Here is a 27,249-nt window from a genome sequence, read left to right as displayed (position 1 = left end):
AAGTGCTGCATGTGGAGAGGGATTGATACAAGAGCGGAATAACAGGTTTGAGGTCTATAAATCCTGCTGCTAGGACAGAGGGAGGCGTGTCTTGTGCATGAGCTAGTCCTAGCGGTAGGAGGAGAGGAGGCCGCATCCCTCCCCCCGGGGCGGCGCTGACGCAGGAAATGAACAGCCTGACTCAGGTAGTGAAGGAGGAGGCCGCAGAGCTGCCCTGAGCGCCGTGTCTCACACACCCCCTGCCCCCCTCACCCTCCTCTGTGTCTCATTGCAGAAAATGTCCGGCCTTCAGATAAACCTCGGCCCGCTCAAGGAGCCCCTGGGCTTCATCAAGGTGCTAGAATGGGTGAGTAGCAGAGGAGAGAGGACACGCTGGGCCTGTGATAGCCCGGCATAGGGATCCAAGGGCCTGCATGGGGTTAATAGGAGGGCTGTGCTTGGCGGTACTTCTGTGTGTTTCCTGTATTAGATCCGTCAGGCACTGCAAGGGTTAATAGCGGGGCTTTTCAAAGGCTTCATCAGGCTGACACCAGCCCTTCCAGCCTAATAGGAAGGAGACACGTGCCTGCAACCTGTTCCTCGCCTGTGGTCTATACCGGGACGGGTGTGTTCTGGGACAGACCGGCACAGGTTCCCCCCCCCCGAAAGGGTTCTAGGAAAGGAAGACACACGTTTAAATAGGTGACCTGTTGTATCTCAATGCAGGCGGCTCCAGGTTGCTGCTCGGGTATGTTAGCTGTGTAACGCCTGCTGAACTGGAGGAATGGGGTGTAGGTGCTGCACACATAACCCCCGGGTCATATGTGTCTGATCTGTGCATGCCTGATGACATTCCAATACTGATGACTTTATGCACCCATTTTTTATTTATTTATTTTTTAGCGCTGCGTTTGGTTTGACAGAAGTTCAAAGGGGAATCGGATTCAAATATTTGTACATAGCATTTGCTGCCCATATAAGGCCCTGATTCACTAAAGGGTGCTAAAATGTAGCACGTCTCCACTCCATTTGACTTGAATGGGAGTCAAGGCGTGCTGAAGCTTGGCACCCTTTAATGAATATGGCATTACGTTATGTAAACAGCGGAGTTATAAGGCTGCGCTTATAGTGCCCGGCGACGCGACGTCGCTTCAAAACAAATGTATTGAAGCTGTCGCGTGCCCTTATAGTAGGAGCGGCAGATTGGTCGCGATCGCTGGAAGTCACTTCAATTTGATTTTTACAGCGACCGTCGTGTCGCCGGCACTATAAGCGCAGCCTAAGACTTCCCGCAGTTGGCATAGTGTGTGGCAGTAGTTAATCCATTAATCAAACTGCTGAAATGCCTTCTAACTCAGGGTCTTTTATCACTGCTCTGCTATATCTGGGAAGGGCGCTGGCTGCCGCTTATGATTTGCCAAGTCTGGGTGGAGCTGCAACTAAAGGATCACGAGGTGGGAAGGTCCTTGAGATCTTCTACTCACAGCTGTTTGTTCATTAAACCGTCTCCTCCAGGCTCTTAAAGAAACGGGCCTAACCCGTGTGAGGCATTTCTCCGGGTGATGAAGTTCCTATCTGTGTCAGCTAAAGCATTTTCAGCCCTTGCAGTGAAAAGGTTGACTGTCCATTTAGTCTCTGCCCTCATTCTGTGTTAAATAGCGGAGTTTAACAGTCAAATTAGCATAACCATAACATTTAAACATATTTGAATTGTGAAATGAGCATTACAATAGTAGATGAGGTTATATTGCTGAAAGCCCTTGCTTTTTGTAACTCCTGTATAAGTCACTAAATTGTGCTGCACCTTTTTTTTATTTTTTTTGTTTATATTTTACCTGGATATGTACATTTTAGAGGGGCATCTGTTTATTTTTATTTACGTGTAGACATGACTGGAATAAATACAACAGAAGACAGGGGTGCCCAATGCTACATCAAATTGACAAAACATATATGGTAATGAGTATAAAGTTTAAATACTTGAATAATAATAGTAATTACTTGTTTTTTTTAGTTAAACCCTTTGGCCAAAGCGTCGTCAGCCTGCATACCAACGTCAAGGTAAACCAAAAATGCAGGTCCTAACACAAACTGTGAACCCTTCCTGTTTTTAACTTGGGAAGTTCTGGCAACTTGCTGAATGGACAGGGCTCACTGCAGTTCCTTCCCCTCATACAGAGGTAACAGGAAGGGTTCACAGTTCTAGTGTTAGGGCCTGCATTTTTGGTTTACCTTGACGTTGGTATGCAGGCTTACGACGTTTTGGCCAAAGGGTTTAACTAAAAAAACAAGTAATTACTATTATTATTCAAGTATTTAAACTTATTACCATATGTTTTGTCAATTTGATGTAGCATTGGGCACCCCCTGTCTTCTGTTGTATACATTTGCCACGCTCAGTAGCACTCATTTTGGCATAAATATACATTCGTGATGTGGTGGATGTAGGAGTTTGAGCTATCTGGGAATGTGTGTTAATGACTGGAATAAATGTAGGTTTTGTGATAATGTAAGGTACTCCCATAACTTTATCATAAACTGGTCTCTTTATGCCAGTCCAGGTATTTGTGCAGTAATACATTTATGTGCAATTTTGAGTATTTTGCCAGAAAAACAACTTTTAATTGGTACTAAAAACATTCTAACCTATTTCCTTTTATGGGTTTGTTCTTTTTTCTTAGATAAACAATTGCACTTGCAAACTAGGTGCTGGCAAAAGATGCACCACACTACTTTGCATATACAAGATGTACTTTGGCAAAAAAAATGTGTGTAGATATATATAGGTATGTGTAGAGATCTGTACCATGTTAGCCGATAATAATAATCAAAAACGAATAGACGATACCTTTCTGTGGCTAACTAAATGCTTTTATTTGTGCGAGCTTTCGAGATACACTGATCTCTTCTTCCAGCGATGGTACCAAGAAGAAGAGATCAGTGTATCTCGAAAGATATATCTATCTCTCACTAGTGTGCTATCTACTAACATTATTTGTAGTCCTCACAAGCCAGACCCCAAATCAGTACTTAACAGGGTTAATCTTTAATGGTTACCTTGTTAGTTTGGAGATGCAAAGTGTATAAATCCACTCAGCGCTGACTGGGCGGTTCCCACCTAAGAAAAAGCGCGTGTACGCGAAATGTAAGTCGGTGGTGCGCGCTGACGTCACGATACTCACACTTTGATGGGTGCGACAGCTTGAACTATGCACTGAATTGCTGCAATATTGGAGCGACACGGTTACACTGAAGGTGATATCGTTCCGTTATACACACTAAATGTCTTGAGGCATGCTAGCAGGAATGAACAACGTGATTACATCTTTAACAAATGTGACAACGCTGTTCCATCTCACACAGATACAATTTGTATCAAGAGCTTACACGGGCTGTAACTGGATACGCCCATCGAGCGTGTCCCTAGGATAAGAGCACAATTTGTGTACCTACTCTTTATAAGGGTGTTATGTATTGGTTTACATTTATATCTGCATAGCAGCCTTCTGTTGCTTCTACGTGGGGATAAATTTGTTGATCTTGTGTCCCGGGGCTGTCGGTCCATGAGGGTTTAACAGGTACTTGTAAATAGGGGCGTTAGGGAGGTGAGTTATGTGGACTCCATAGGTTTCAATGAATTTAGTGACATAATCAATTGTAGCCACTACTAACCAAAATATACCCACCATTCCAACCCCTACCAGACAAATGATATTACCTGTAACCCTCTTCCATCTGAGCATCGTTACCTTATGAGTTTTATTCCTTTTTTAAACTTATTTAAAAGCTTCAATGTAAATAATTGATGTATTATCTGCCAGTCTGTATCCCCATTGGGATTATATTTTTCATTATCTGACCACTTTAAAGGGGATTTTTGTGCTCCACTCTCAAATAGTGAGTGTGGGGTTTGACACTGTATATCCCCACTGTGGCTTTTAATATAAACCAACTACATTAATGGGGGGGGGGGGGGTGTTACTAATGCGTAATATATTACTATCTGCAATTCAATATCTAAACAGAAGCTAGGCAGTCTCTCTCTCATATATAATATATATATATCATTTATTTAACTTTGTATCTCTAAGTTTAATAATTAATGGCCATAGATTTAATATACCAATTTATCTTATTTTTAGTTTATCAATAAAATTGTTTTAATTTTAAATATAAAATTTCATAGCACTGAGTGCGTTTATTAGGGATTCATTTTCTTATTGTCTATACTTATTTACATGGACATTTTAATGTAAAATAGCAGTTGAAGGTTCCAATATACTTACGTGCCTGAAGATTGATACCCAGCGGTCCAAAAATGGTGTTTGAACTATTGGTTACACTCCACGAGAAAGCAGCTCTCGTGGGCAACAAGGCATCATACAATCTATGGTAGTAGAGGAGATCCAAGGATTCCAGCGGTGCACAGCTCGTAGAAATGGGAGACCAGCAAGGTGTTGTTTAAAAATAATTTTTTATTGAGACAACATGGTATGGGGGACACGCTCTGACGCGTTTCGGACTAGCATAGTCCTTAATCATAGAGCTCTATGATTAAGGACTATGCTAGTCTGAAACGCGTCAGAGCGTGTCCCCCATACCATGTTGTCTCAATAAAAATTTATTTTTAAACACCTTGCTTGTCTCCCATTTCTACGAGCTGTGCACCGCTGGAATCCTTGGATCTCCTCTACTACCATTTGTACACTGAGCGTGGATGCACGCACCCAGGGAAGCAGTCCTATGTGAGTATTGCATGTCTCTTTGAGACTTGATGACCGGTAACAGTGCAAGCAGCAAAAGGGTCATGTATGGCACAATCCTACAAACCAACGGTATGTTAACCCTTACTTATTTGTTCAAATGATAACATCATTGTGGATGCATTTATCAAGCACTGGGTCCAATATCTTACTATGCAAAAAGGCTGACTTCCCATAAGTTCATGGACTTTATGATATGTTCTAGTTCTGACTTAGATTGAGCACTGTATTTGGGACTCATGCCCCATAACTACACATCATACAATCTAGTTTTACCTTTTGAATATGACCTACTGTAATAGTTTCATTAGTTCCAGATTTAGTTTTTTCATAATACAGTGCATCAAAGGCTGCTGCAACCTATGAAATCATGGCTGGTACTTCTGGAACTGATGGGGTAAACATACTGGGAATACTTTTTGAGAAGTCACAGTTCACACCCTTTTCTTTCTGTGCAGCCAATTGTTATTTTGAGACCTGGAGGTCTAATCTTCCAGGTTGTTGGTTCTCACAATTGCTTGTGGGTGTGACTAATGGTTGACGGAGATTACACATGGTTTTAATAAAATGGATGTGTGTTGATGGTTTATAGAAGTCTTGTGCTCTTTGTCTCTTAACCTCTTTGTTGTTAAAGGGGGCCAGCAAAGCACTGGAAATACCTTCGATTGGCATTTGGTTGAAAGCTGGATTATCAGTCCAAGATATACTGGATTTGTAATAAAGAGACGGCTTGTGTCTGCCATTTCTCCAATAACTAAACTGTTTCATAATTTGCTAGTTTCATTAGCCCAACCCTCTGCTCTACAGTTATGCACCAATTTGTATAATGGTAAAAACTGGGGCATAATACATTTTATGTAACATTTGTAAAGGGTACTGGCTCTCCTTGTAAAAGGTGGTTATTGTAAAATTGAGACCAGGTGTGTTCAAATACACAGCTTTGAAAAATGATTGACATTTGTATTTGGTGAGCCTTTTTTGTAAGAGGTAATATATTCTTGTTAATTTGTAAAGCGCCAACCTATTCTGCAGTGTGGTACAATGGGGGTACAGATTTATGCATATTACATAAACAGAATAAAATACTAAATAAGGACAAAAAAGTGCAAACAGATACAGAAAGAGGGCCCTGCTCCTGGGAGCTTACAATCTAGAGAACTATGATCTAGCCGCACAGCTGTCTAGAGGATATGCAAAGCCAGTGTAGGGATTTGCATCGTAGTGCAGCACAAGTGGAGCGGTGAATGAGGTAGATGAGTCTGGCAGCAGCATTTTGAATGGCATAGTGACCAGCGGACAAGGTGAATGCCAGCTAGAAGGTTGCAATAGGCAAGGAGGGACAAGATGACTGGAAATTGGGGTTTTAGTTGCATCATGAGTGAGAAGTGCTTATCATAGTGATATTTCTGAGGTGGATACGGCAGCACTTGGTGAGAGTTGAGGAATGAAGGAGGGGGCAAGTCAAAGATAACCAATAGGCTGCAGGCCCCACAATTATAGCCACATCAGTATGCACTGTATTGTGCGCTGCCGCTTTAAAATGAATCCTGTAAAGTGTGTAGGAGCATGCTTCGTTTTTACATTTGCTAACTAGCACTCAGAACATAGGGCCCCTTGTATTTTGGATGTGGTAAAACTTCAGGAACTTTGCATACTATGCACACAATCATTTTGGCACAGCATTACTCAGGAACTTTGCATACTATGCACACAATCATTTTGGCACAGCATTACTCCTGCTGCCTGTACATTGTAGTTAAAATAAATTGTTGATGGAACAGGAGATTTGTTTAGTATGTTTTATAAAGCCATGACACTTTTGCTCACTGCAGAACTAGGCAAATAGGATTTAAAGAGAATACAACAAACCCGTTGTGTGTCTACTGAACGGAGAATGTCTGTACTCCTGAAAGTAACAAGTACAGGTATAACAGAGCTTGGTCACGCTTTAAGTTTGTCATTTTTGCAAAATTGGCATTTTATGCTTGACTAACTTTAACATTACACGGTCTCAGATGTAATTTATTATTCCCTCGTTAACACCCACACGTTTTGTCACATTGCTTAGGCGAACTAAGACTATAATTTTGCATGGATAGTTTGATTTAAACCAGAGATTACATAATGCTAACAATGAGAACTATCTTTGCAACAGAGAATGTTGCATAGCAGTGTTTATTACAGTTAACAAGCAGTTGTGGTAGCATATGGAGTTGCAATCAAGAGAAATCTATCAACCATGTACTAGATTCTCTCGTGTGTGTGTGTGTGTGTGTGTGTGTGTTGGTCTTGAAAGCCTAGGTACTAAAAACAGTACTGCTTTTGTTACAAACTGTTTAAGGTGCCATATCGGTGCAAATAATGCTATAGGGATTCCAATAAAATAGGCGCCTTGAGATGTCTACAGTAGAACCCACATTCATTATGCAATAAAGCTGTTTTCCCCGTTCCGGGGGAGACTTTATCCCCATTCATTTAAATGGAGCTGAACTCTTCAAGGGGAAGACTCCTTTTACAGCATCTACTCTTCAATGAATCATCTAAAGCCGAGGTGGGCAACCCTGTCGCTAATCGCCACAAGTGGCGAATTGGCCATGAAAGTGTGGCAAATTTGAGTTTGCCAGCTCCCACAGTAAAATAAACTTTTTCCTGACGGCGTGTGCTGGTTTCCGCTTTCTGAATAAGTCAACGAAGTGAAGCGGCAGCAGTAATAGTGCTGAGGTGAGTGACGCAGCAGCAGGTGATAGTGCTGAGGTGAGGGAAGCAGCAGCAGCAGGTGATATTGCTGAGGTGAGGGAAGCAGACAAACAGTGTGTGTTGTTTTAAATGTTCGATTGTGCAACATAATTTCTCAATTTTTCCATGGTGTGGCGATTTTTACTTCTCATTCGCCACACCTGTGGCTACATGAAAAATAGGTTGCCCACCTCTGATCTAAAGCTTGCTGTATACATTCCCTTCCAACTCTTTACCGGAAACAAAATGGGACACAGCGCAGAGGCACATTTGTTGAATCCTAGTTGACATGTGCAGTTTTTAGAGAATTTAGGAATTCCCTATTAAAAGTATTTCTAGAGTTTCAGTGAGTAATGGTACAAACTCTGAAAACAATGACACAGAATTCTTCAATTCAGGGGAGCCTGGTTCAAATCCCAGTGCTGACTCCTTTGGCCCTTGAGCAAGGCACGTTTTATTTATTTTTTGTCTCTCTCTCTGGGCATATCCTTGGCAGTGGGCACCAAAAGGTTAAGTCCCACTTTCTAGCTAAGACTTAACCCTTTGGTGCGCACTGCCATGGAACGTTACTCAGGAAAAGAACACTACAGTAAGATAGTGAAACCCTTTTCTCCTATATCCCTGTCCTTCAGACACCAAACATAGATTAAAAGCTTGTCGTATCGGGGCCTGTGCTTGTGTAATTCCATGTACAGCGCTGCATATTGTAATTGTGAAGCGCTTTGAGTCCCATTTAGAGTAAAGTGCTACATGACATAGTTACAATAAAAATACCATTATGCGGGTTAAAAAGGACATAACGAAAGGTGATCTCAGTAAGCGGAACTTGACCTCTAACAAGGGCTACGTTAGGAGTGTTTGCTGGAATTATTTTCTTTTGGCCAGATTTCCTGTGGTGCAGCCACTTTGCTTTTGCCATCGCTTCTCCTTTCTTGTAGATCTGTCCATTTTATTGCAAGGCAATCTATCTGGGACAGTTTACTCTACTAATGCCTTCAGCAGGACCAACCAAAGCAAGACTGAATACTTTAAATCAGGGTTTCCCAAACTTTTTTTTCCGTGACCCGGTTATTTTTTAACTTCTTTTTCGTGACCCACTAAAAATGTTATCGCCTATAGTGTCTGCACAGACACACACACAGCCACTGATATACACACACACACACACACACACACACACACACACACACACACACACACACACACAGCCACTGATACACACAGCCACTGATACACACAGCCACTGATACACACACACACACACAGCCACTGATACACACACACACAGCCACTGATACACACACACACACACACACACACACAGCCACTGATACACACACACACACACAGCCACTGATACACACACACACACACACACAGCCACTGATACACACACACACACAGCCACTGATACACACACACACACAGCCACTGATACACACACACACACAGCCACTGATACACACACACACACAGCCACTGATACACACACACACACACAGCCACTGATACACACACAGCCACTGGGGGCCCAGGGACACTTGGGTGGGTGGGATTGGGGGCCCAGGGACACTTGGGTGGGTGGGATTGGGGGCCCAGGGACACTTGGGTGGGTGGGATTGGGGGCCCAGGGACACTTGGGTGGGTGGGATTGGGGGCCCAGGGACACTTGGGTGGGTGGGATTGGGGGCCCAGGGACACTTGGGTGGGTGGGATTGGGGGCCCAGGGACACTTGGGTGGGTGGGATTGGGGGCCCAGGGACACTTGGGTGGGTGGGATTGGGGGCCCAGGGACACTTGGGTGGGTGGGATTGGGGGCCCAGGGACACTTGGGTGGGTGGGATTGGGGGCCCAGGGACACTTGGGTGAGTGGGTGGGGGCCCAGGGACACTTGGGTGGTTGGGAGGGGGCCCAGGGACACTTGGGTGGTTGGGAGGGGGCCCAGGGACACTTTTAGCCCAGGGACACTTGGGTGGGTGGGAGGGGGCCCAGGGACACTTTTAGCCCAGGGACACTTGGGTGGGTGGGAGGGGGCCCAGGGACACGGGTGGGTGGGGTTGCCCAGGGACACTTGGGTGGGTGGGTGGGGTTGCCCAGGGACACGTGGGTGGGAGGGGGCCCAGGGACACGTGGGTGGGAGGGGGCCCAGGGACACTTGGGTGGTTGGGAGGGGGCCCAGGGACACTTGGGTGGTTGGGAGGGGGCCCAGGGACACTTTTAGCCCAGGGACACATGGGTGGGTGGGAGGGGGCCCAGGGACACTTTTAGCCCAGGGACACTTGGGTGGGTGGGAGGGGGCCCAGGGACACGGGTGGGTGGGGTTGCCCAGGGACACTTGGGTGGGTGGGTGGGGTTGCCCAGGGACACTTGGGTGGGTGGGTGGGGTTGCCCAGGGACACGTGGGTGGGTGGGGTTGCCCAGGGACACGTGGGTGGGTGGGGTTGCCCAGGGACACGTGGGTGGGAGGGGGCCCAAGGACACGTGGGTGGGAGGGGGCCCAGGGACACTTGGGTGGTTGGGAGGGGGCCCAGGGACACTTGGGTGGTTGGGAGGGGGCCCAGGGACACTTTTAGCCCAGGGACACTTGGGTGGGTGGGAGGGGGCCCAGGGACACTTTTAGCCCAGGGACACTTGGGTGGGTGGGAGGGGGCCCAGGGACACGGGTGGGTGGGGTTGCCCAGGGACACGTGGGTGGGAGGGGGCCCAGGGACACGTGGGTGGGAGGGGGCCCAGGGACACGTGGGTGGGAGGGGGCCCAGGGACACTTGGGTGGGTGGGAGGGGGCCCAGGGACACGGGTGGGTGGGGTTGCCCAGGGACACTTGGGTGGGTGGGTGGGGTTGCCCAGGGACACTTGGGTGGGTGGGTGGGGTTGCCCAGGGACACGTGGGTGGGAGGGGGCCCAGGGACACGTGGGTGGGAGGGGGCCCAGGGACACGTGGGTGGGAGGGGGCCCAGGGACACGTGGGTGGGAGGGGGCCCAGGGACACGTGGGTGGGAGGGGGCCCAGGGACACTTGGGTGGGTGGGAGGGGGCCCAGGGACACTTGGGTGGGTGGCAGTGACTGGGTGGGGTGACTTACCTTGCCGCCGGACGCTTTCCCCTGCTGTCCCCGATATCCCCTGCTGCCCGGGACGGGAGGTGGGCTTGGGGGCTCGGGAGGGGGTGCCATGGGAGGTGAGCTCGGGAAGTTGGCCGCAGGGGGAAGCGGGCCGCAGTAGGAGCTTGTACTTCCACCCTGTCCCATGTAACGTGCGGGCCGCAGAGAGCTGGTACTTCCTCCTCCATCCCACGTTGGGAGCGGTGGGGAGGAAGGGAGCAGGCCCTGCTTGTCCTGCGCAAGCGCGCGGGACCGCGGGGGGAATCACCGCCATTTTTTTTTTAACTTGAGCGGGGGGAGGGGGGGACGACGGACGGGAGACACCGCGCGGCCAGCCTCGCTGCGTCCCGGCAATTTTGGTGCCGTGGCCCGCTGCAATTTTGGTACCATTTGGGAAACGCTGCTTTAAATCTTAACAATTGTGTTTGAAGTTTGGGGGGGAGGGGGAAAAGCTTCGGAGAAGTGTCTAACCGGTATCCGGAACTGGTTATTTCTTTTGTCTGCAGCTTAACACGTTACCTTTCCCTTGTCAAAGTAAGGTATGTCCTTTTGGATCCTTCAGCTGGGTTTCATTGGGCTTTTTCCATTTGCTGCCTTTGTGAGTCCCAGTATGGCCTGTATATGTTTTGTTATTGTTGAAACCAATATGAAACTAGTCTTTCAGGGCGACCTCATTTTGAGCTTAAAGCACAAACCTGCACAACGTTTTATTCTAATTATAACAGAGTTTTGAACTGGGTGGTAGCTGTTCCGTGTTTTCGGCCTCAGGAAACCTTGTTCCGCCCCTCCCTCGCCTGCTCCACCCTCCATCCACTGCTCCCCTGTTTCTCATGGTGCATTGTTTAAGGTGCATTTGCACTTGACGTTTATTTATTTTTTTACATGGCAGTTGCAGTGATCCCGTAGGAACGCGCAACATCTGTTGCGCCTCCCCTTTTGGTTTATGCATTGAGGCCTGCTTAGCAGGCATCTTTATTGCAAAAGAGAGGTTGGACACTGAGTGATCTCTAATCCATGTACACGCAGTTTTATTCCGTACTTATGAACATGTTTCTATGAAACTAAGCCATTATATGGGTCAGACTTTTATTACCAAGCTTCAACTTGACCTGTCCTTATTTTACACTTTTAATCTGTACCACATCCCCTTACTGTGGTATTTCTTCAATAGGGAAGCGGCTTTGAGTGCTGCTAATCGGTCACGTTTGAAGTTGCATTGCTAGGTAAAAAAATGCCCTAAAATGTATTTCAAAATGGTAGTTTTGTTCTGTGGTTGAAAAACATGATATAAAAGTAGGCATAATCTTCATATAACCGTTTACTCAATTAAAAAAAATGTTATTTTATTTTTTCTATTGCTTAATTATGCATTTCAATTGAAAAGGTGTCTCGGTCCTGCAAAAAGCTGGGTACTCAAGTTACTTTACTGGGTGACTCAGACTTGACTTATGGATATGTCTGTTATATTACTTAATAAATAAAAAAAGTAGAGACATATGCTGCTCACCAAAAATAAAATGATAATCGCAATACAGTTACCGTGCTCCTGTGTTTGAAGGGATAGCTGCAGTAAATCCAAAGACTATAGTAGAGAGAAGCAATTCGAGGCACTTCCGGATTTAGTTAATCTAATTTATTAAAGCCAAAAGCACAACGTTTCGACCCTTGGGTCTTTGTCAAGTGAAATAAAGTGGCATGCCACTAAACAAGTAAATCATTCCAGTTGTTCCCTGTGATATCTGGGTGTTCTGTATGTTCTCCTACCTTGAGAAAGCGCCAGCCCCCGAGCGCGTAACGTACGTCGGGATGACGTCATCGCGTTGACGTCGGAGGTTACGGGCGAGACTGCTCCGTTACTGGGGAGGGATGGAGCGAGTGTTTACCGGAGTTTGAGTTACACTCAGCGATTCAGTTTGGCTGTGATGTGCACAAGCAACTGCTGGAAGTTGTGGGATTAACAGTGTGGGCTGCTTATGACCCATATGGTGGCGATATTATTATAAGTACACTACCACACGCAACCATACTAATTACTATACTTCCATTTTCACTGAATTATTGATGCATGCTGAGATACTTTACTCTGGTATTATTATATGTGTGAGTATATACACACCAACACTACACCCTCCCCTCTGATCTAGGTGGGGGATACTGCCATTGTATTTGATAGGATTATCTGCTACACTTATACTACTAGGCATCCTTATCCCCCTCATATACCTCCCCTACATTTTGAGCAGCATATCAGGAGGGTTCTACTTAAGAACTAGATTTATTGTTATATATCTACCATTTCACCTCCTGTATACACCCATACCTGAGTTTTAGATGTTTTTACTACCTACTGATTTTGCGTCGTTGTAATGTAATTATATATGTTTAATAAAAGTTTATTGTTTTGCCTATTAGACCGTTTTAGGTAATTGTTCACTCCTAGTACTGGGTGCGGTTACCAGGGTCTCCCCTACAGTCTATTCTGATCTATATCAAGGAGCACTATATCCTTGCTACTAAATTTATTAGCCTGTCTGTGCAGTGGTAAAAGGGATCTGTGGGAGACCTCTCTTTTGTCTTCCTATTTACTTGCTATGCCAGTACCATCCCTTTGCATCGGCTACATTATTTGCTATCTGGCGAGCGGTATACTATCAGTTATTCTTATGTTCTGTATGTTTTCCTTGTTTTGGAAGTGTTCCTTCATTTTCTTCTCAATTTTGATTTGTTACAAAGTCTTTGTGAATGGAATTAACTAACCAGAAGAGGAGGTTTAAAACAAAATCACAAACTAATCAAGCCTGGTCGTCTTTTGTAGACTTCTTATGATTTATTGACTTATGAACCCCATTACACAGGTTTTCCTATAGTTTGCTCTTTCAGAGGCACAGATAATGGGGTCATATGAGCAGTTAAAGATATGTCAATTACTACAGATAATGAATTATTTTTAATATTTATTGAACCAGGTTATTCAGGCAGTATAGATTTCCTTAACTTGGGAATCCACAGCGTTCTGTAGATCATTTTTTATTTACGCAATGTTCAGTGCAAAAAGTGGGTGTTAGCCCAACCTAGACTCGACTTTAAGATGAAATGACCAATTGTAATTCACCAATGATGTCTAAGCTCCTGTAAAGTGCTTTGGCATGAAATAATTTATGGAAAAAAATTGGAGGATCAATAAGTTTTACCTATAACTTTTTCAAAAATGATATAATTTATTTTTGACTTAAGCATGTAAATAAGCTTTTGGATAAAAGCATAAGAAAGATCTTTAACACAGAGTAGCATATTTAAACTAAACATATGGTTTAGGTAGTCTGACTTCTATAGATAATTTACATTTTGAAATGTTCTAATTGTCTTGATTATAGCATGACAAAATACCTGATCTGTTTTAGAGGTGCTGCCCCATTTAAAACCAATGTGAATAATGAATTCATTTTTACAATTGCCGACTTGCCTTAAACATATTGTTCTTACAGCAGAAAGCTCTGAGGGAAGCAGGTTACCTATTTGCTTCTTTTTAGAGGCAGCCCCACGTACAAGGTAAAACAAAAGTAAACAATTGGTGTATTTGGCTTCCTCAGATTCCATCACTCTTAACAAAACCGTTTTGCTTATTTCCATCATGGTATAAAGGTCTAGATTTTCCTTTTCAGGACCATGAAGTTCAAGAACATCGGCTTATGTTTGTTCTATTTGACCGATGGTGGCTTCACCATTACTGTACAAACAACCGGGGGTAAAAACAATGCGTACTAACAAGCTGCTTTATCGCCTAAAGATGTGAGCGAGAAAACACGTGATGTTTGCCATTAAGGGTACTTAACATGATTTTAAGACAGCGCAAAACCACTCCCAAGTCATAATCTACACTTTAAATATAAACAGGTCCCAATCAATGTACCCCATTATATATCACTACCCATGGTTTCATTTAGTCATGACTACACCTTGGATCTGTACTTGCCATGTACTGAAGTTAATAAACTGATAACAAAACACGATAAATACTTATAAGAACAATTTAGACCATTTCAAGTAGCTTCTATTAAGGAAGGGTCTAGTTCGATGAGATGTCTAGATATTTCATGCTATCAATTTTGAAATGTATTGATTGGAAGATTGTATTTATTTTTTTTGCAAGAAGATGAATCGTACACTTGTTTTGTTTCACCCTATGCTCTTGAAGTTTGTAACTATCTCATCAATGTCACATACATAGTTTTGAAGATTTGGCAGAGTTCTTTTATCTATATGTAAAGAAACATGTTGTAATGTTTCCTTAACTTTCTGTGGGAGTGGAATTAAATCTACTTGCACACACATGAATACTTCCAAGCCTGAACATCTCTCTCCTGCACTTTATTTCTTTTCCCTTTTGAGAGATTTAATGATGCTCTAGAAGTATTAGCTGTAGTATCTTCAGACGTCTCCTTTTTTGTGTGCTGTCACTGTATTGACCTTAGTGGTCTTTATCAAGTGACATAGTGTCACTTGATAAAGACCACGAAGGTCAAAACGTTGTGTTGCCTCAATAAATGAGTTTAGTTATCTCAAATCCGTTGTGCCCTGTGTTCCTTCTACCACATACATTGGACTGACGACAGGCTTTCGTTCAAGCACAGGAGCACCGGTAATTGTATAATTGTTATACTTTTCTAGGTGTGCAGCATTCACCTCATATGTCTGGACTGTCACTGTATTGAACAGTAGCTGGGCCTATCCAACCATTCTGCTGGCTGCATCTTCCTGTTCCGCTTCTTTGACATTGAAGAGGGGTGGGCCAAACTTTACCAAACACTTGGGCGTTCTGTGTTTTTGTTTTATCTCTGATGCCCTGATATTGTGAGCTGACTGTTTCCTTTTAAACATGCTGTTAAGATTCCTTAAACCAAATTAATTGGTGTGATTCTGCTTTATTTAGTTTGCCATTAAACTTGAACCTAACTCACGTGAACTTTTCTTCTCTCCTTTTTTTAAATTTTTTTATTTATTTTTTAATCTAGATATTCTCAATCTTCTCGTTTGCCACCTGTGGAGGCTATAGTGGCAAAACTGAAGTGTTGGTGGGCTGCAAAAATATATCTCTTGGTCTTCATAACGTGACCAGCCATGCCTCATTTATGTACCCGTTTAGGCAAGTATCATCTCTTACATTATTTTTTACATAGTTCTGCGCTTCTTAACTTTGCTCACCTGTAATTGTGTGTGTAAATTTGCATACTGTATGTTCATAAGTATGTATACGGTCATTGGAATAATGTTAATCAGTCTCTCTTAATCATTGGTGAAAAAAGGCTATACACCGGGGGGGGGGGGGCAACTCCAGTCCTCCAGGGCCACCAACAGGTCAGGTTTTTCAGGATATCCCTGTTTGAGCACAGGTGGCTCAGTGAAAGACCTGATCTGAAGCAGGAATATCCTAAAAACCTGACCTGTTGGTGGCCCTGGAGGACTGGAGTTTCCCACTCCTGGTGTACAGAATAATTATAGCAATATTATAAGACAATTACCTTGGTGTTTTACCTCCTTTTTTTTTTTTTTTCCCATGTTGAAAAAGTTTTACAGATCTGTATATTTTCAGTTGGATGCAAAAATATTAACGACAAATGGCAGCGCTGTTCAATTACACCTGATGCTTGCAGTCATACAGCTAATTAGCATGGAGGAGTCTCGCGTTATTAAAATTATCCAGAGTTAAACAAATAAATGGAACTAGAAATACGCAAGCCCCAAAAACATAAACTTTTCATAAACAAATTGGTAAAAATTTTTTTAACTTTAGCTGATTTGAATATAGGGATGCTGGTTCGTGGTATAATGTATCCAAGTGCTCCCAGTGTTGGGTTGTGATTTACGATGTGTGGAGGATTTAGATAAATGGCTACATAAGGGGCTTGGTTGCACGGTGTGACAGTGTCTCAAGTCATGTTGTCTCTGGTCACGTGTGTCATGAAGAGATGTGTAGATGGAAAGAAGCGTTCAGTTACAGAAATGACTAGGAAGGAAGTTCCGTCGCCTGTTAGCTGTTTACAAGCATTGTACATTTATGCTTCAGTACCTGCTAAATATACAAGATAGGTGGATATGAGTCATTCTTAGATGTAGCTTGCACATATAGTTACAATACCATGTCTGAAGATATGTGATTGGAAAGTTCATGTAGAAACTAAATCTTTAAAGAACTCATGTTGGCCTATTCATATACATATCTCATTTCCCTGGGCTCCACTAATGGTAGTGTGAACCAATGGGGATAACTCCTCCCTTCAGTGCAGTAGGACAGGAAACTTCTGCAGGTAATAGTATATAAGCACCTTACCTGCAGAAGCAGCCTTCTCCTGTCCTACAGCATAGGAATGTTGTTTTTGTCTTGTGGGACTCACCAGGGCTGCATCTAGCTAGTCTGTTTCCCAGAGGGTTCTCTCTCTACCCCTGAAGCTCCAGCATCATGTGCCTGCTTGTCTGCTGGCCAGAGTTCCCTGCGACCAGGATGGAACCACGTCTTGAAACACAAGCAAAGGAGTTACTTTGGCATGTGTAGTCAGTTTTCTAATGTCCCATATCGTCTGGGAGCATGCGCTCATCCTTTCCTTAAAGCGGCAATGTGCAATGACATCAGTGCAACTGCGCTGAGTGGGCCCTACAGCCTCTACTTAATGTGGCAATACCAAAAAGGTAAATCAGTGTGCATTCAGCCATTCTGTAACCTAGGGGCAGCCAGATTGAAGAAACAATGACTATTGAAGCTGTTTCTGGCAAGAAGAGGTCAAAAACATCTAGGCGAGTCCCTAGTTAGTGATTGTATGGAATTGAAGATTTCTATTTTTCTGCCAAAACAGTACCTCTGGGAGTCAACTTGAAGAAGAGACATCAAAAACACCTTCGGAGGTCTTGTACCACGAAGGTTCCAAAGAAAACTAAGGTTTGTTCAGCTTGACAAGCCAGCTATTGAGACCGAAATTGTGAAGAGTGCCTTAAATCAGCAGCAGTGGAGCCTAATGACAAGACATCGACCTTTCTTTCATGGATGAAAGAAACCATGTCCGAGTGGAGGCTGGCAAATAAACAACCGCTCAAGAGGACAAGGTCACAAACAAACCTGGGCAGGAAAGACATTGTCATCAAAAGTCAGGTGTCGTCCAACAATTGTCAGATGGGAGAATACTGGGGTTCCTCGGAACCAGAAACCATTGTGGAAGATTCAGATTTTAACTTGGACCTGGTAGATCCCCCTAATCAAAGCTATGAAGGAAGCAATTGATTTAAAGTATCCAAGAGAATATAAACTAAAGGATAAATGTTTTGGAAGATGTTTTTTCCTACTCTCGGTCGTAAAGTAAATGATTGAAGCTGAATTGATCCATGCAGATATGAAGTTTAGCAGCCTAAGAAAATTCTTGATGTATTTATTTGCAGAGAAGAGGATTTTCACATACTTTTACCTCCCAGGTGGATTTGGCTATTTCATGAATTGCCAAAAGATCCACACTACCTGTTTTATGATGCTGTCTTCTAAGATACCATGGACCACATAAGGGAAGGTGTATTAAGAGAATTGTTTAATACAATGTTTATTTTGCAAACCACTGGTGTCCACTGTCGATCTATGCATATCCGGATTGTAAATATGGAAGAGGCCCTAGAAAGGTGTAAAATGGGTGTACATTTTTAGTGGACAGGTGGAAAAAGAATTGGCAGTAGTTTTACAGCAGAAGCGCGTTTTTTGTTTTTGTTTTGTTTTTTGGGGTTTTTTTAGATATAGACTCAGTATGTCTATCTGCAAGGGGCATGGCTCTGTCAGTGGAAGCCAGTAGAGCTCTATGGTTGATACACCGGGTGGCAGACTCCACATCAGAAAATAATGAATGCTCTCTTCCCTTAGAGGGGAGAGTTTGTTTGGCCCTTAACTTGATGCTATTATCTCTAAGGTATCTGGGGGAAGAAGTGTTTCTTCCACAAGACAGAAGAAATTGGTGAATTTTTTTTTTTTCCCCCTCAGAATGCCCTACTGGAAAAACAAAACTTATTGTCCTGGAAAACCTTTTGTTCATCATGAAGGTGGCCAAGGAAATCTCTTTCAATCACTGTACAAGGGAAAGTCTTCCTTGACGACAGAGTAAAACATCACAACCAAAACCGCAAGGTTCAGGCAGGCGTATCTGGCTACGGCACAAGTGCATGGCATTAATGGGAAGATTTGCTGCAACGCCAAGCGTGGTAAAGTGGACACGATTGCACATGAGGCCCTTCCAGAGAAATTTCTTTTTATATCGGTCAACAAAACAGGAGCTAAAGTGATGGGAAGATCCACACAACCTGCAGAATACGTACCGTCTCCAAGAAGACAGGGTAACCATTACCATAACGCTAGTTCGGCATGGGTTGCACAAATGCAGGGAGAAGAACGTACAAATAAGAGCTGACAACCTCACTGAAATACACTGCGAAATAGGGAGGAAGAAGTACAAAACTTATAACGCTCGATCATGACAGTATACAGTACATTCCTGGTCGTCAGAACAGGACAACCGATTACTTAAACAGGATATAAATCCATCCGGCAGAATGGGAGTTAGACGGCGAGATATTTCACCAGATGGTGGTCGCTGGTGTTATTCACAAATAGATCCCAACGGCCCTCAACAACAAAGTGGAATGTTTTTGTTAAAGATTCCTTCACTGCCTAGCCTGCCAGACAGATTCTTTCAGTCTTCATTGGGAGTCCAGCCTGGCATACATATTCCAGTCAATCCCGCTAATTGCAAAAAGTTCTTGGCCATCTCCACGTCTGTTATTTTTGTTCTCGTTCTATTTTGGCCAAAAAAGTGTGGCTTGCGCATATAGTAAACATGGCGATAGACCTGCCTTGGCACTCCTGACATTAAAGGGTTCATTAAGACCAGGTCCAGTGCGACATGCAGATCCAAAGAGGTTAGCCTTAACGGCATGGATCTTGACCGGCAAACGCTGAAAAATAAAGGCTGTTTGGACAAAGCTATCCTAACACTAATGGTGGCTAGAAAGACATCCATGTCGACAGTGTATTGCACATGGTTATGTTTCCGTGCATCAAAGCTAATCAAGAATACATTGATCCTTCATCATTTTTCAAGAGGGTTTTGAAAGAGGCCTCAGTTTAAGTTCACTGAAATCCAGTTATCTGCTCTGGTGGCATTAAGTGTTTTAGCAGCAGATAAGCTTAACATGGTTTTACAAACTTCAAATAATAAACCAAGGACCAACATGGGACCTCTTTGGTGCTAGGAATCTCCAGGGGGGAACATCCATTCAAATCTTTACAACACATATCATTAAGGTTGCTAATGTGGAAGACCGTATTCTTAATAGTGATTACATCAGCAAGAAGGGTTGGAGAACTCAAGGCCTTGTCGTGTAAAGCTGTTTCTACATCAGGATAAAACCGTATTTAGACCTGTTTCACATTTCATTCCAAAGGTTGTTTCAGCGTTCAAACAGGACATTACGATTCATTACGGTCCAAGCCTCGGCTGGGGCAAATTTTGGTAGGAAGGTCCTACAGGCGATTGATTTTTGCTAAATAGAAACAAGAAAATAGCAGAGCACTGCCAAGGGAGCCAGGTGGTAAAAAAAGATACATTTATTGCATAAACAGCATCACCCAAAAGAGGTGTAGGGCCTCCTACGCGTTTCACACACGAATTGTGCTTTATCAAGGAGTAAGTGGTTGTTCAATACTCTGTATTGTTTGCTAAATAGTCTCTCTCTTCCCTCCCTGAATTTCTACTTGGGTATATCTCCATTGGTACCCGCTGCCACGTAGAGTACAGGAAAATAGAAAACGTATTCTGCTTACTGTAATTTTATTTTCCTGGACTCCACTAGTGAGGGGGGGTACAGTGTACCCTCTACTATTGTTTTCAGTTAAATATTTTAGCTTGGGAAGAATCCTGATACTGCTTCTGCTGTTAAGGGGAGATGCTTATATACTATCTGTAGAGTTTCCTGTCCTACTGCGCTGAAGGGAGTTCTCCCCACCAGTGTCCACTGCTACTAGTTGCATTCAGGAAAAGACCATTTACGGGAAGCTGAATACACTTTGTATTTTTCTTCAGCATAGCAATTTTAACTATTTTCACACACTGTTTATGCTGCTTCCACTGTGTAATGAACTGTACTGCGTTATATGTTTGGCTTCAGAAATTTAACTTTTTTTCAAAAAAATTTTGTTTAGGTTGAATTCTGTTATATTTCAAGGAATAGATGCAATGTTTTGTGGAGTGGCATGGGAAGCGCCGCATCTTATTGGTGATTTTTCCTCCCCCGCCCAATTCTACGTATCCATTGGAGTTCTTGCCTTTCTTTACTGTATTGGCGCCCTTGTGTTGTATCTCGGGTACATGCACTTCTATCGGGGCACGCAAGTAGTCCCATTGATTGTAAGTAATATATTTTATTCTTTTTAAACTAAGCATGGTATTGAATGGTATCTGAAACATGAGGTGGTTTTTTTTTTTTATCTTTATTTATCAAAACATAATTTTAACTATTGTCATAAAATTCACCACAATTGCATAGTAAATGTGTAATCAAATTTGATTTAATTATAATACTAGGGCAGCAGAATGTTGGAGATTGACTCACATTTTCTTTTATTTGTTTTCTAATTAATTTTACTTTTTGTGACTGGTTTAATGTTTGATATATATACATTGACCGTCTTGACATCGGTTGGTCCACAATGTAATGTGTAATGGTTTAAACTGTTCAAAGCTTTTACACATCTAGTCATCACATGTTCTGCACATCACGTTTGTGGTATATGTATAACTATTTGTCTATTTTTCATGGCCTTCTATAGGAACAGAGAATTGTTCACTCAAATACCTTTTTAATTCAAAATCTTTACAGGATTACCCTACTACACTGATTCATTTATTTTATGGTCTTAACAATGTTGCTGAAGTGAGACCATGTAAGCACAGGCAATAACACACTACCCGTTTACTGTACATCCTAAGCCTGTCCTTCAGTCAGTAAATTAATTTTTCCCGTACTATTTATTTTTACATTTTAATTAATCCTTTTGACCATATAACCCATTTGCTGGCAATGTGATCAGTTTCTTGTATTTTGTTTAATGTAATCTCACATTATTTTTTTTTACATTCTGGCACTACTGCTTTCACTGTGGTTTAGATCTTTTTAAAATGTCGTCTGAGTCACAAACTTTGTGTAGCTTTCCAAGTTAAAAGCCATGTAACAGTTCTGTTATGTTTGCCTTTTATTGCCGCATGGATCATCCAAATGTTTAATTCTTAATGGTAAGTAAAAACTCCTAAGAACATCTTCACTTACGATGAGCTGCGATACTAGTTGGCATGCAGATTATTATTCTACTTTAGAAGTCTTAAAACATGTATTAACTCTTCCTGCGCTGTTCTAAACATAACTGGCATGCATGTTGCTGACCATGGCAGCATCTAGAACTCGTGGAAGTTTCACTATGTAAGAACTAGAACTACTGTACAACTGATTTATTTTATTTTTATTGATTTTTTTTACAAATGATGGCTATTCCTTTTTCATTTTTGTACATCAATCTCTTTAACCTCCGTTGTGGCGAATGTGTTCTCTCTCCCGAAAAGCTAACTTTTAGATGAGTTAACTTCCTGCCCTTGCCAAGGAGGGGGTGTTATTAAATCTGCAACAATCAATAGTGTGTGTAGCCACAATGCAGCCTTTTTGCTAGGGGTTTACGGGACAAGCAAGCCGGGAGCAGGCTCCACTGACAACTGGTATATATTAATGTCAAGAGATGGCACTGTTGTCCCTGAAGTCAGAAGGTGGAGGGGGGGGGGGGGGAGCATGACAGCCTGTATATTTCTACAACACATTCATTGAAGTTTAAAAAAATAATTTATTTATCTTCAAACAATCTTACTTTTGTTTATTTAATTTTTGGGCACACTATTGTTTTTGATAAAATGCTATTAATAGCCAATATTTTGTTGCCTTTTCGTGGTCTCTTCTGTTTACAAAACCAAATAACATAGTACAAGAAGTGACATTGGCATATAATCCATGGTGTCTACACTTATAAAAATAAAAAAATAAACCTTTTCTGAAAAGTCATACTGGAAGTTTCAGTATTTCGCAATGTAAATTTTCTGTGGTATTATTGTGTTTCACTTTTTTCTAGGACTTCATCATTACAGTCGTCTTTGCTTTCATGTGGCTGGTCAGTTCCTCGGCGTGGGCTAAAGGTCTGACGGATATTAAAATAGCTACCGACCCAAGTTTTGTCATTAAGACTGCTCTTCCGTGCGCAGGAAACTATAGCTGTTATGCAGGGAGTGTGTCCAGCTTAGGAAGTCTAAATGTTTCTGTGGTAAGTGGGTTTTTTTTTTTAAATCAATTTATCTTTCATTTGATCTGTTTCGTGTTGTATATGGTAGGTTATTCACTAAAGTACTCTGTAAGTTATAGTGAGCAACCCTCCACTGTATTGCAAACAAAAATACAACGTACGAGCACATTCACCTGTTTCAGACAGGTCCACAAACCTACTTTTCCACATAATCTGGATTATGACGATGCATATCTGGATTATAAATGTGGAAGAGGCCCTAGAAAAAGCTGGCAGCCTACAATACTACCACTGCAGCCAGAGATTCTGGGGTAAAATGCATTATACCAAAGTGATGCCCTGAGTGCTCATTTGCATGTTACCCAGAATTCCTGGCTGCAGCGTGAACGCTTTGTATGCGGAGATAATGAGGAGAGGTCGGTTTGTGGACCTGTCTGAGACGTGAATGTGCTCATAAGTAGTATTTTTATTGACTAAAGTATAAATACCCATTATCAATAGGTAACCGTTTGGATGCCATATGCGGGTATATTGTAAACATCACAAGCACCTTGTACACTGGTGCCCTTGTCAATCATTGAATTTAATCTTTAATGTTTTCACGATTGCATCCCCGCTCTCGGGTTAGTGATCAGAATGGGTAATGACTTCCTTTTCCTATATCAGGGGACCGGTCATGACCATGAGATTGTTGCGTTGTCTAAGTGCAGGAGTGTCCCATCTCCCTTGGATGCCCTGAAAATCTTGGCACCAAAACGTCCTTTTTGGATCGTATGTACAGTAGATGCCTTTAGATTCCCGTGTCTTTCTTTCTCTTTGAGGGCTGGACGGGTGTAAGAACTAAAGTAATTAGAAATACACACACCAGCTATTTGTTTTTTCTGCCCGTACCCGCATACTTTAGCAAAACAAATTGAGATTGTACATTTGGGTAGAAACCGAACACTGTATTAAAAATCTATATTATGAGAACTGCACACGCACATTTAAAAGCTTTTGGAAATATTGTTATGTTTTTGGGCCTTTTTTTCCCAGGGTTCAAATAACCATCAAAAAGCACTTAGAATAAAATATCAAAGCTGTGTGCATACATAGTTGACGCAAAAATGTCATGTCTGTACTGTCTGATGTCTACAACACCCAACAAACATGTCTTCACATGACAAATGCTGCAGTGCAAGCATGTCATGAGCCTGCAGTCGCACAGCTCACTAGAGACAGCGTGTGCAGTGATGCAAGAACAAGTAAAAGCACTCTTGCTTAAGGTTGTTGTTTATTCTTAGCCCAAAATGTCATTGATGACTGGCATGTTCATGTTCAATCCAGTTGATTAAAAAAAATTAATTTGCACAGAACTGGCTTTTATAAACATTATTTATTTTAGCCGTTCGTTTAGAAACATGTCACTGTTAAACTTTGGCAAATGTATTTGGCTTTTTAGCTCTTCCTATTGTGATGTTGCAGTGCTCCGAAGCACCTTGCACAGGCAAAATGCTGGCTCTTCTCCCGTACTGCAGAATGTTTCTGCTGAGGATGGTCCTGTCTAAGGGAGGAGGAAATGCTTCATTAACATGCATTGTATTCTTCTAGATCCTCACCCCTCAAAAAATAGCTTAACGAAAACCTGGTGTGGTGGTGGTGGGGTGTGTGGGGTGTGTGTTTTATATGCCCTTGATTAGTCCTGATTACAGCTCAGCAAGAAAATGAATAGATGTCCCAAGTCTGGATCCTCCCACAGCCATAAGTGGTGCTAAACCAGAGCAAAATCTCAAAATAAAGCACATAACTTGGACCGCAATCTGGAAAACAATAATGCACATTTTTCTTAATGTGTTTATTACTATGGACAAGGCAGAGTCCTTAATGCAGGGGTGGCCAACTCCAGTCCCCAAGGTCCACCAGTAGGTCATGATATCCCTGCTTCAGCACAGGTGGCTGCTGTTGACTGCTACCTGTGCTGAAGCAGGAATATACTGAAAACCTGACCTGTTGGTGGCCCATGAGCACTGGAGTTGGGCACTCCTGTCAATGTATAAACACTGCTAAATAAGACGTTTCATCAGAGAATAAAAGATGGGAAAAAACTTGGGTATCACTACTTCTTTGTATTTTTATTTATTTGTATTCCTCCTTCAGAATACAGGCGGTCCTCGGTTATCCAACGGAATCCGTTCTGGAAGTAGCGTTGGATAGTGAAACCGTTGTAAAGCGAGTCCCGTGTTAATCGGTGGCGGTGAGCGTTGGATAACGCATTCAGGCGTCGAAAAGCAGCCCTTAGGGTTGCATTGTAAAGCGTTGGATATGCCATTCGTTGTAAAGTGGAACGTTGGATAACGAGGACTACCTGTATAATATTATTAGTGTTGTATCGGGGCCTCTGAATTGCTTGGTAACCAGGGAAAAATAGAATGTTGCTGTGCCGGGTAGCATTGAATTACCTGCAACTGGCTGCGGAGTGAGGACTGCGGCAACCTCGTGGGAGAAGCGGCTGACATCCTGGTGGCAGCAGAGGACGTAATCCTTGACCTGGTGGGAGCAGCGGAGCACTTCCTATCACAACTGGTGGGAGACGGGAACATGTGACCAGAGCAGGGGCGTTACAATTGGACAGCTCGAGGAGCTGGCTGTCCTATAGTAATGCTCCTGCTCCGGTTACATGTTCCCTGGCTCCCACCGGCTGTGATAGAATGTGTTCCGCTGCTCCTACCGGCTCAACAATGACATCCTCTGCTGCCACCGCCACCAGGATGTCTCCTCGCCCTCCGCCGCCGGCTGCAGGGAAGTCTTCTGCTGCTCTGCATGGCAGGTTCTCCCAGAGGAGGACTGAGGGTTTACTTAATTTAATTTTGTTTTGTTTTCTCTCATTTCCTTCTCTAGGTTGTTGGATTCCTGAATTTGGTTTTGTGGGCAGGGAATGCTTGGTTTATATACAAGGAGACCAACCTACATGCCTCGCCACCGGCAGAAGACCCTGCAAATATTCCACAACCTTAATGTCAAAGAGAATCTAACGAAGCAGAATTCTTTAAGTTGTGTTGCCAACTATTTTGTCACCAGTGCATGTAGCTAAGCAAGGCATTGGTTATGTTAATAAATCGGTGGATACAAGGTATCCTTGCTGTTTGTTGCTGAAAATAGGCCTTAAAAATGTACGATGCAGGTTTTTCCCAGTTACAAACAAATGGGGTTTATTGTGGAATGAAAATGCGAACACATCACAATTTATTAGCTTTAAACAACACTAAAGTTTTAGAATCTAAATGTAGATAATTCTTTCAGCAATAACTTGTATTTCTATTTGACTTGTTTAAAGCACATGTAGTACTGTACTAATTCTTGGTTACCATACTGCTGTAACTTTGCAATTGTGGGGTTGCTTTCAAGGATGAATGCCATTTTATAAACAAATGCCTTGTAATTGACTTTAACCTATACAGCCTAGTTACATGAATGAATGTTTTGTGTTTTTTTTTTTGTTTTTTTTTTGTTTTTTTTTAATATACTACACCTGTCTGGAGGATGTTCAATGTGTTTTGTTTTATTATGCACGTTCCAAGTTTGTTTCCTCGAAATTGTAATGTTTTCATAGAAAGCTGTTTAAATTGTTAATTGGAGAAGTTGAGGTTAATGGTGGTGTTGATCTTCTTGTCTTTGACGCCTGCTTTGAGGGTTTGCTACAATTGTGCTTGAGAACATCTTTTTGTGATGCAAATATTTTATTTTCCCCTCAAGTATTTTTGCTTTTTGGCTGACGGTAAACTTTTTTTTTTTTTTTTTTGTTCTTTCTTTGACATATCTGGATTACTGTTCTGAAACAGTCTGTATCTGCAAGCATTATATTAAAGATACATTTGTGTTGGGATTTTTTTTTTATTGGTTATTTTGCATATCTCTTTATGCCCCTTTTGTTTGTAAATATAAAGTATTCAAATGACACATATTGGGCCCAGATCCACAAAAGCCCTGCTAAGCTTTAGCACACTTTTTTTGCTCTCATTCATATCAGTGGGAGCGGAGGCGTGCTAAAGCTTGGCCCCCTGGTGTGAGTTATGGATCTCCAGTGAGTGTGCTCTTGAATATAATTCTTTTAAGAGCCAGGAGTGAAATCCAGTGCAACCATACAGGCGGTTCTGGTGCACAGTGGTAACTCATCATACTGTTATAAAAATATATTTTCCTGTAAAGGTTATTACAAATGATGAAAGACAACTGTTACTGATATTTCATGCTTGCTAATCTGCCACTGTGCAGGCAGTGTAGCGCTAGGGTACTAAAGTAAAAATGATACAATGATCCTCTGGGATTTACCCTTTT

General features: G+C 42.6%; 1 protein-coding gene across 1 annotated transcript; it reads left to right on the top strand.

Annotated features, from left to right (window-relative positions):
• Positions 1-26,797, top strand: SYPL1 (synaptophysin like 1). Its single transcript, XM_075599695.1, has 6 exons — positions 1-185; positions 275-346; positions 15,590-15,720; positions 20,800-21,004; positions 22,768-22,956; positions 25,813-26,797. Exons 1-6 carry the CDS (start codon positions 168-170, stop codon positions 25,927-25,929), a joined length of 732 nt encoding a protein of 243 aa, XP_075455810.1. The 5' UTR covers positions 1-167; the 3' UTR covers positions 25,930-26,797.
• The last annotated feature ends 452 nt before the right edge of the window (positions 26,798-27,249 follow it).

This window comes from Ascaphus truei, chromosome 5, assembly GCF_040206685.1.
Source record: "Ascaphus truei isolate aAscTru1 chromosome 5, aAscTru1.hap1, whole genome shotgun sequence".
Taxonomy (NCBI): domain Eukaryota; kingdom Metazoa; phylum Chordata; class Amphibia; order Anura; family Ascaphidae; genus Ascaphus; species Ascaphus truei.
This window is presented reverse-complemented; position numbering and strand designations above follow the sequence as displayed.

Bases quoted from the DNA above. Each gene is read 5' to 3' on its own strand.
- SYPL1 (XM_075599695.1), top strand. The intron at 347-15,589 runs GTGAGTAGCAGA...TTTTTAATCTAG, and splicing joins TCATCAAGGTGCTAGAATGG to ATATTCTCAATCTTCTCGTT. The intron at 15,721-20,799 runs GCAAGTATCATC...AATTTTGTTTAG, and splicing joins TCATTTATGTACCCGTTTAG to GTTGAATTCTGTTATATTTC.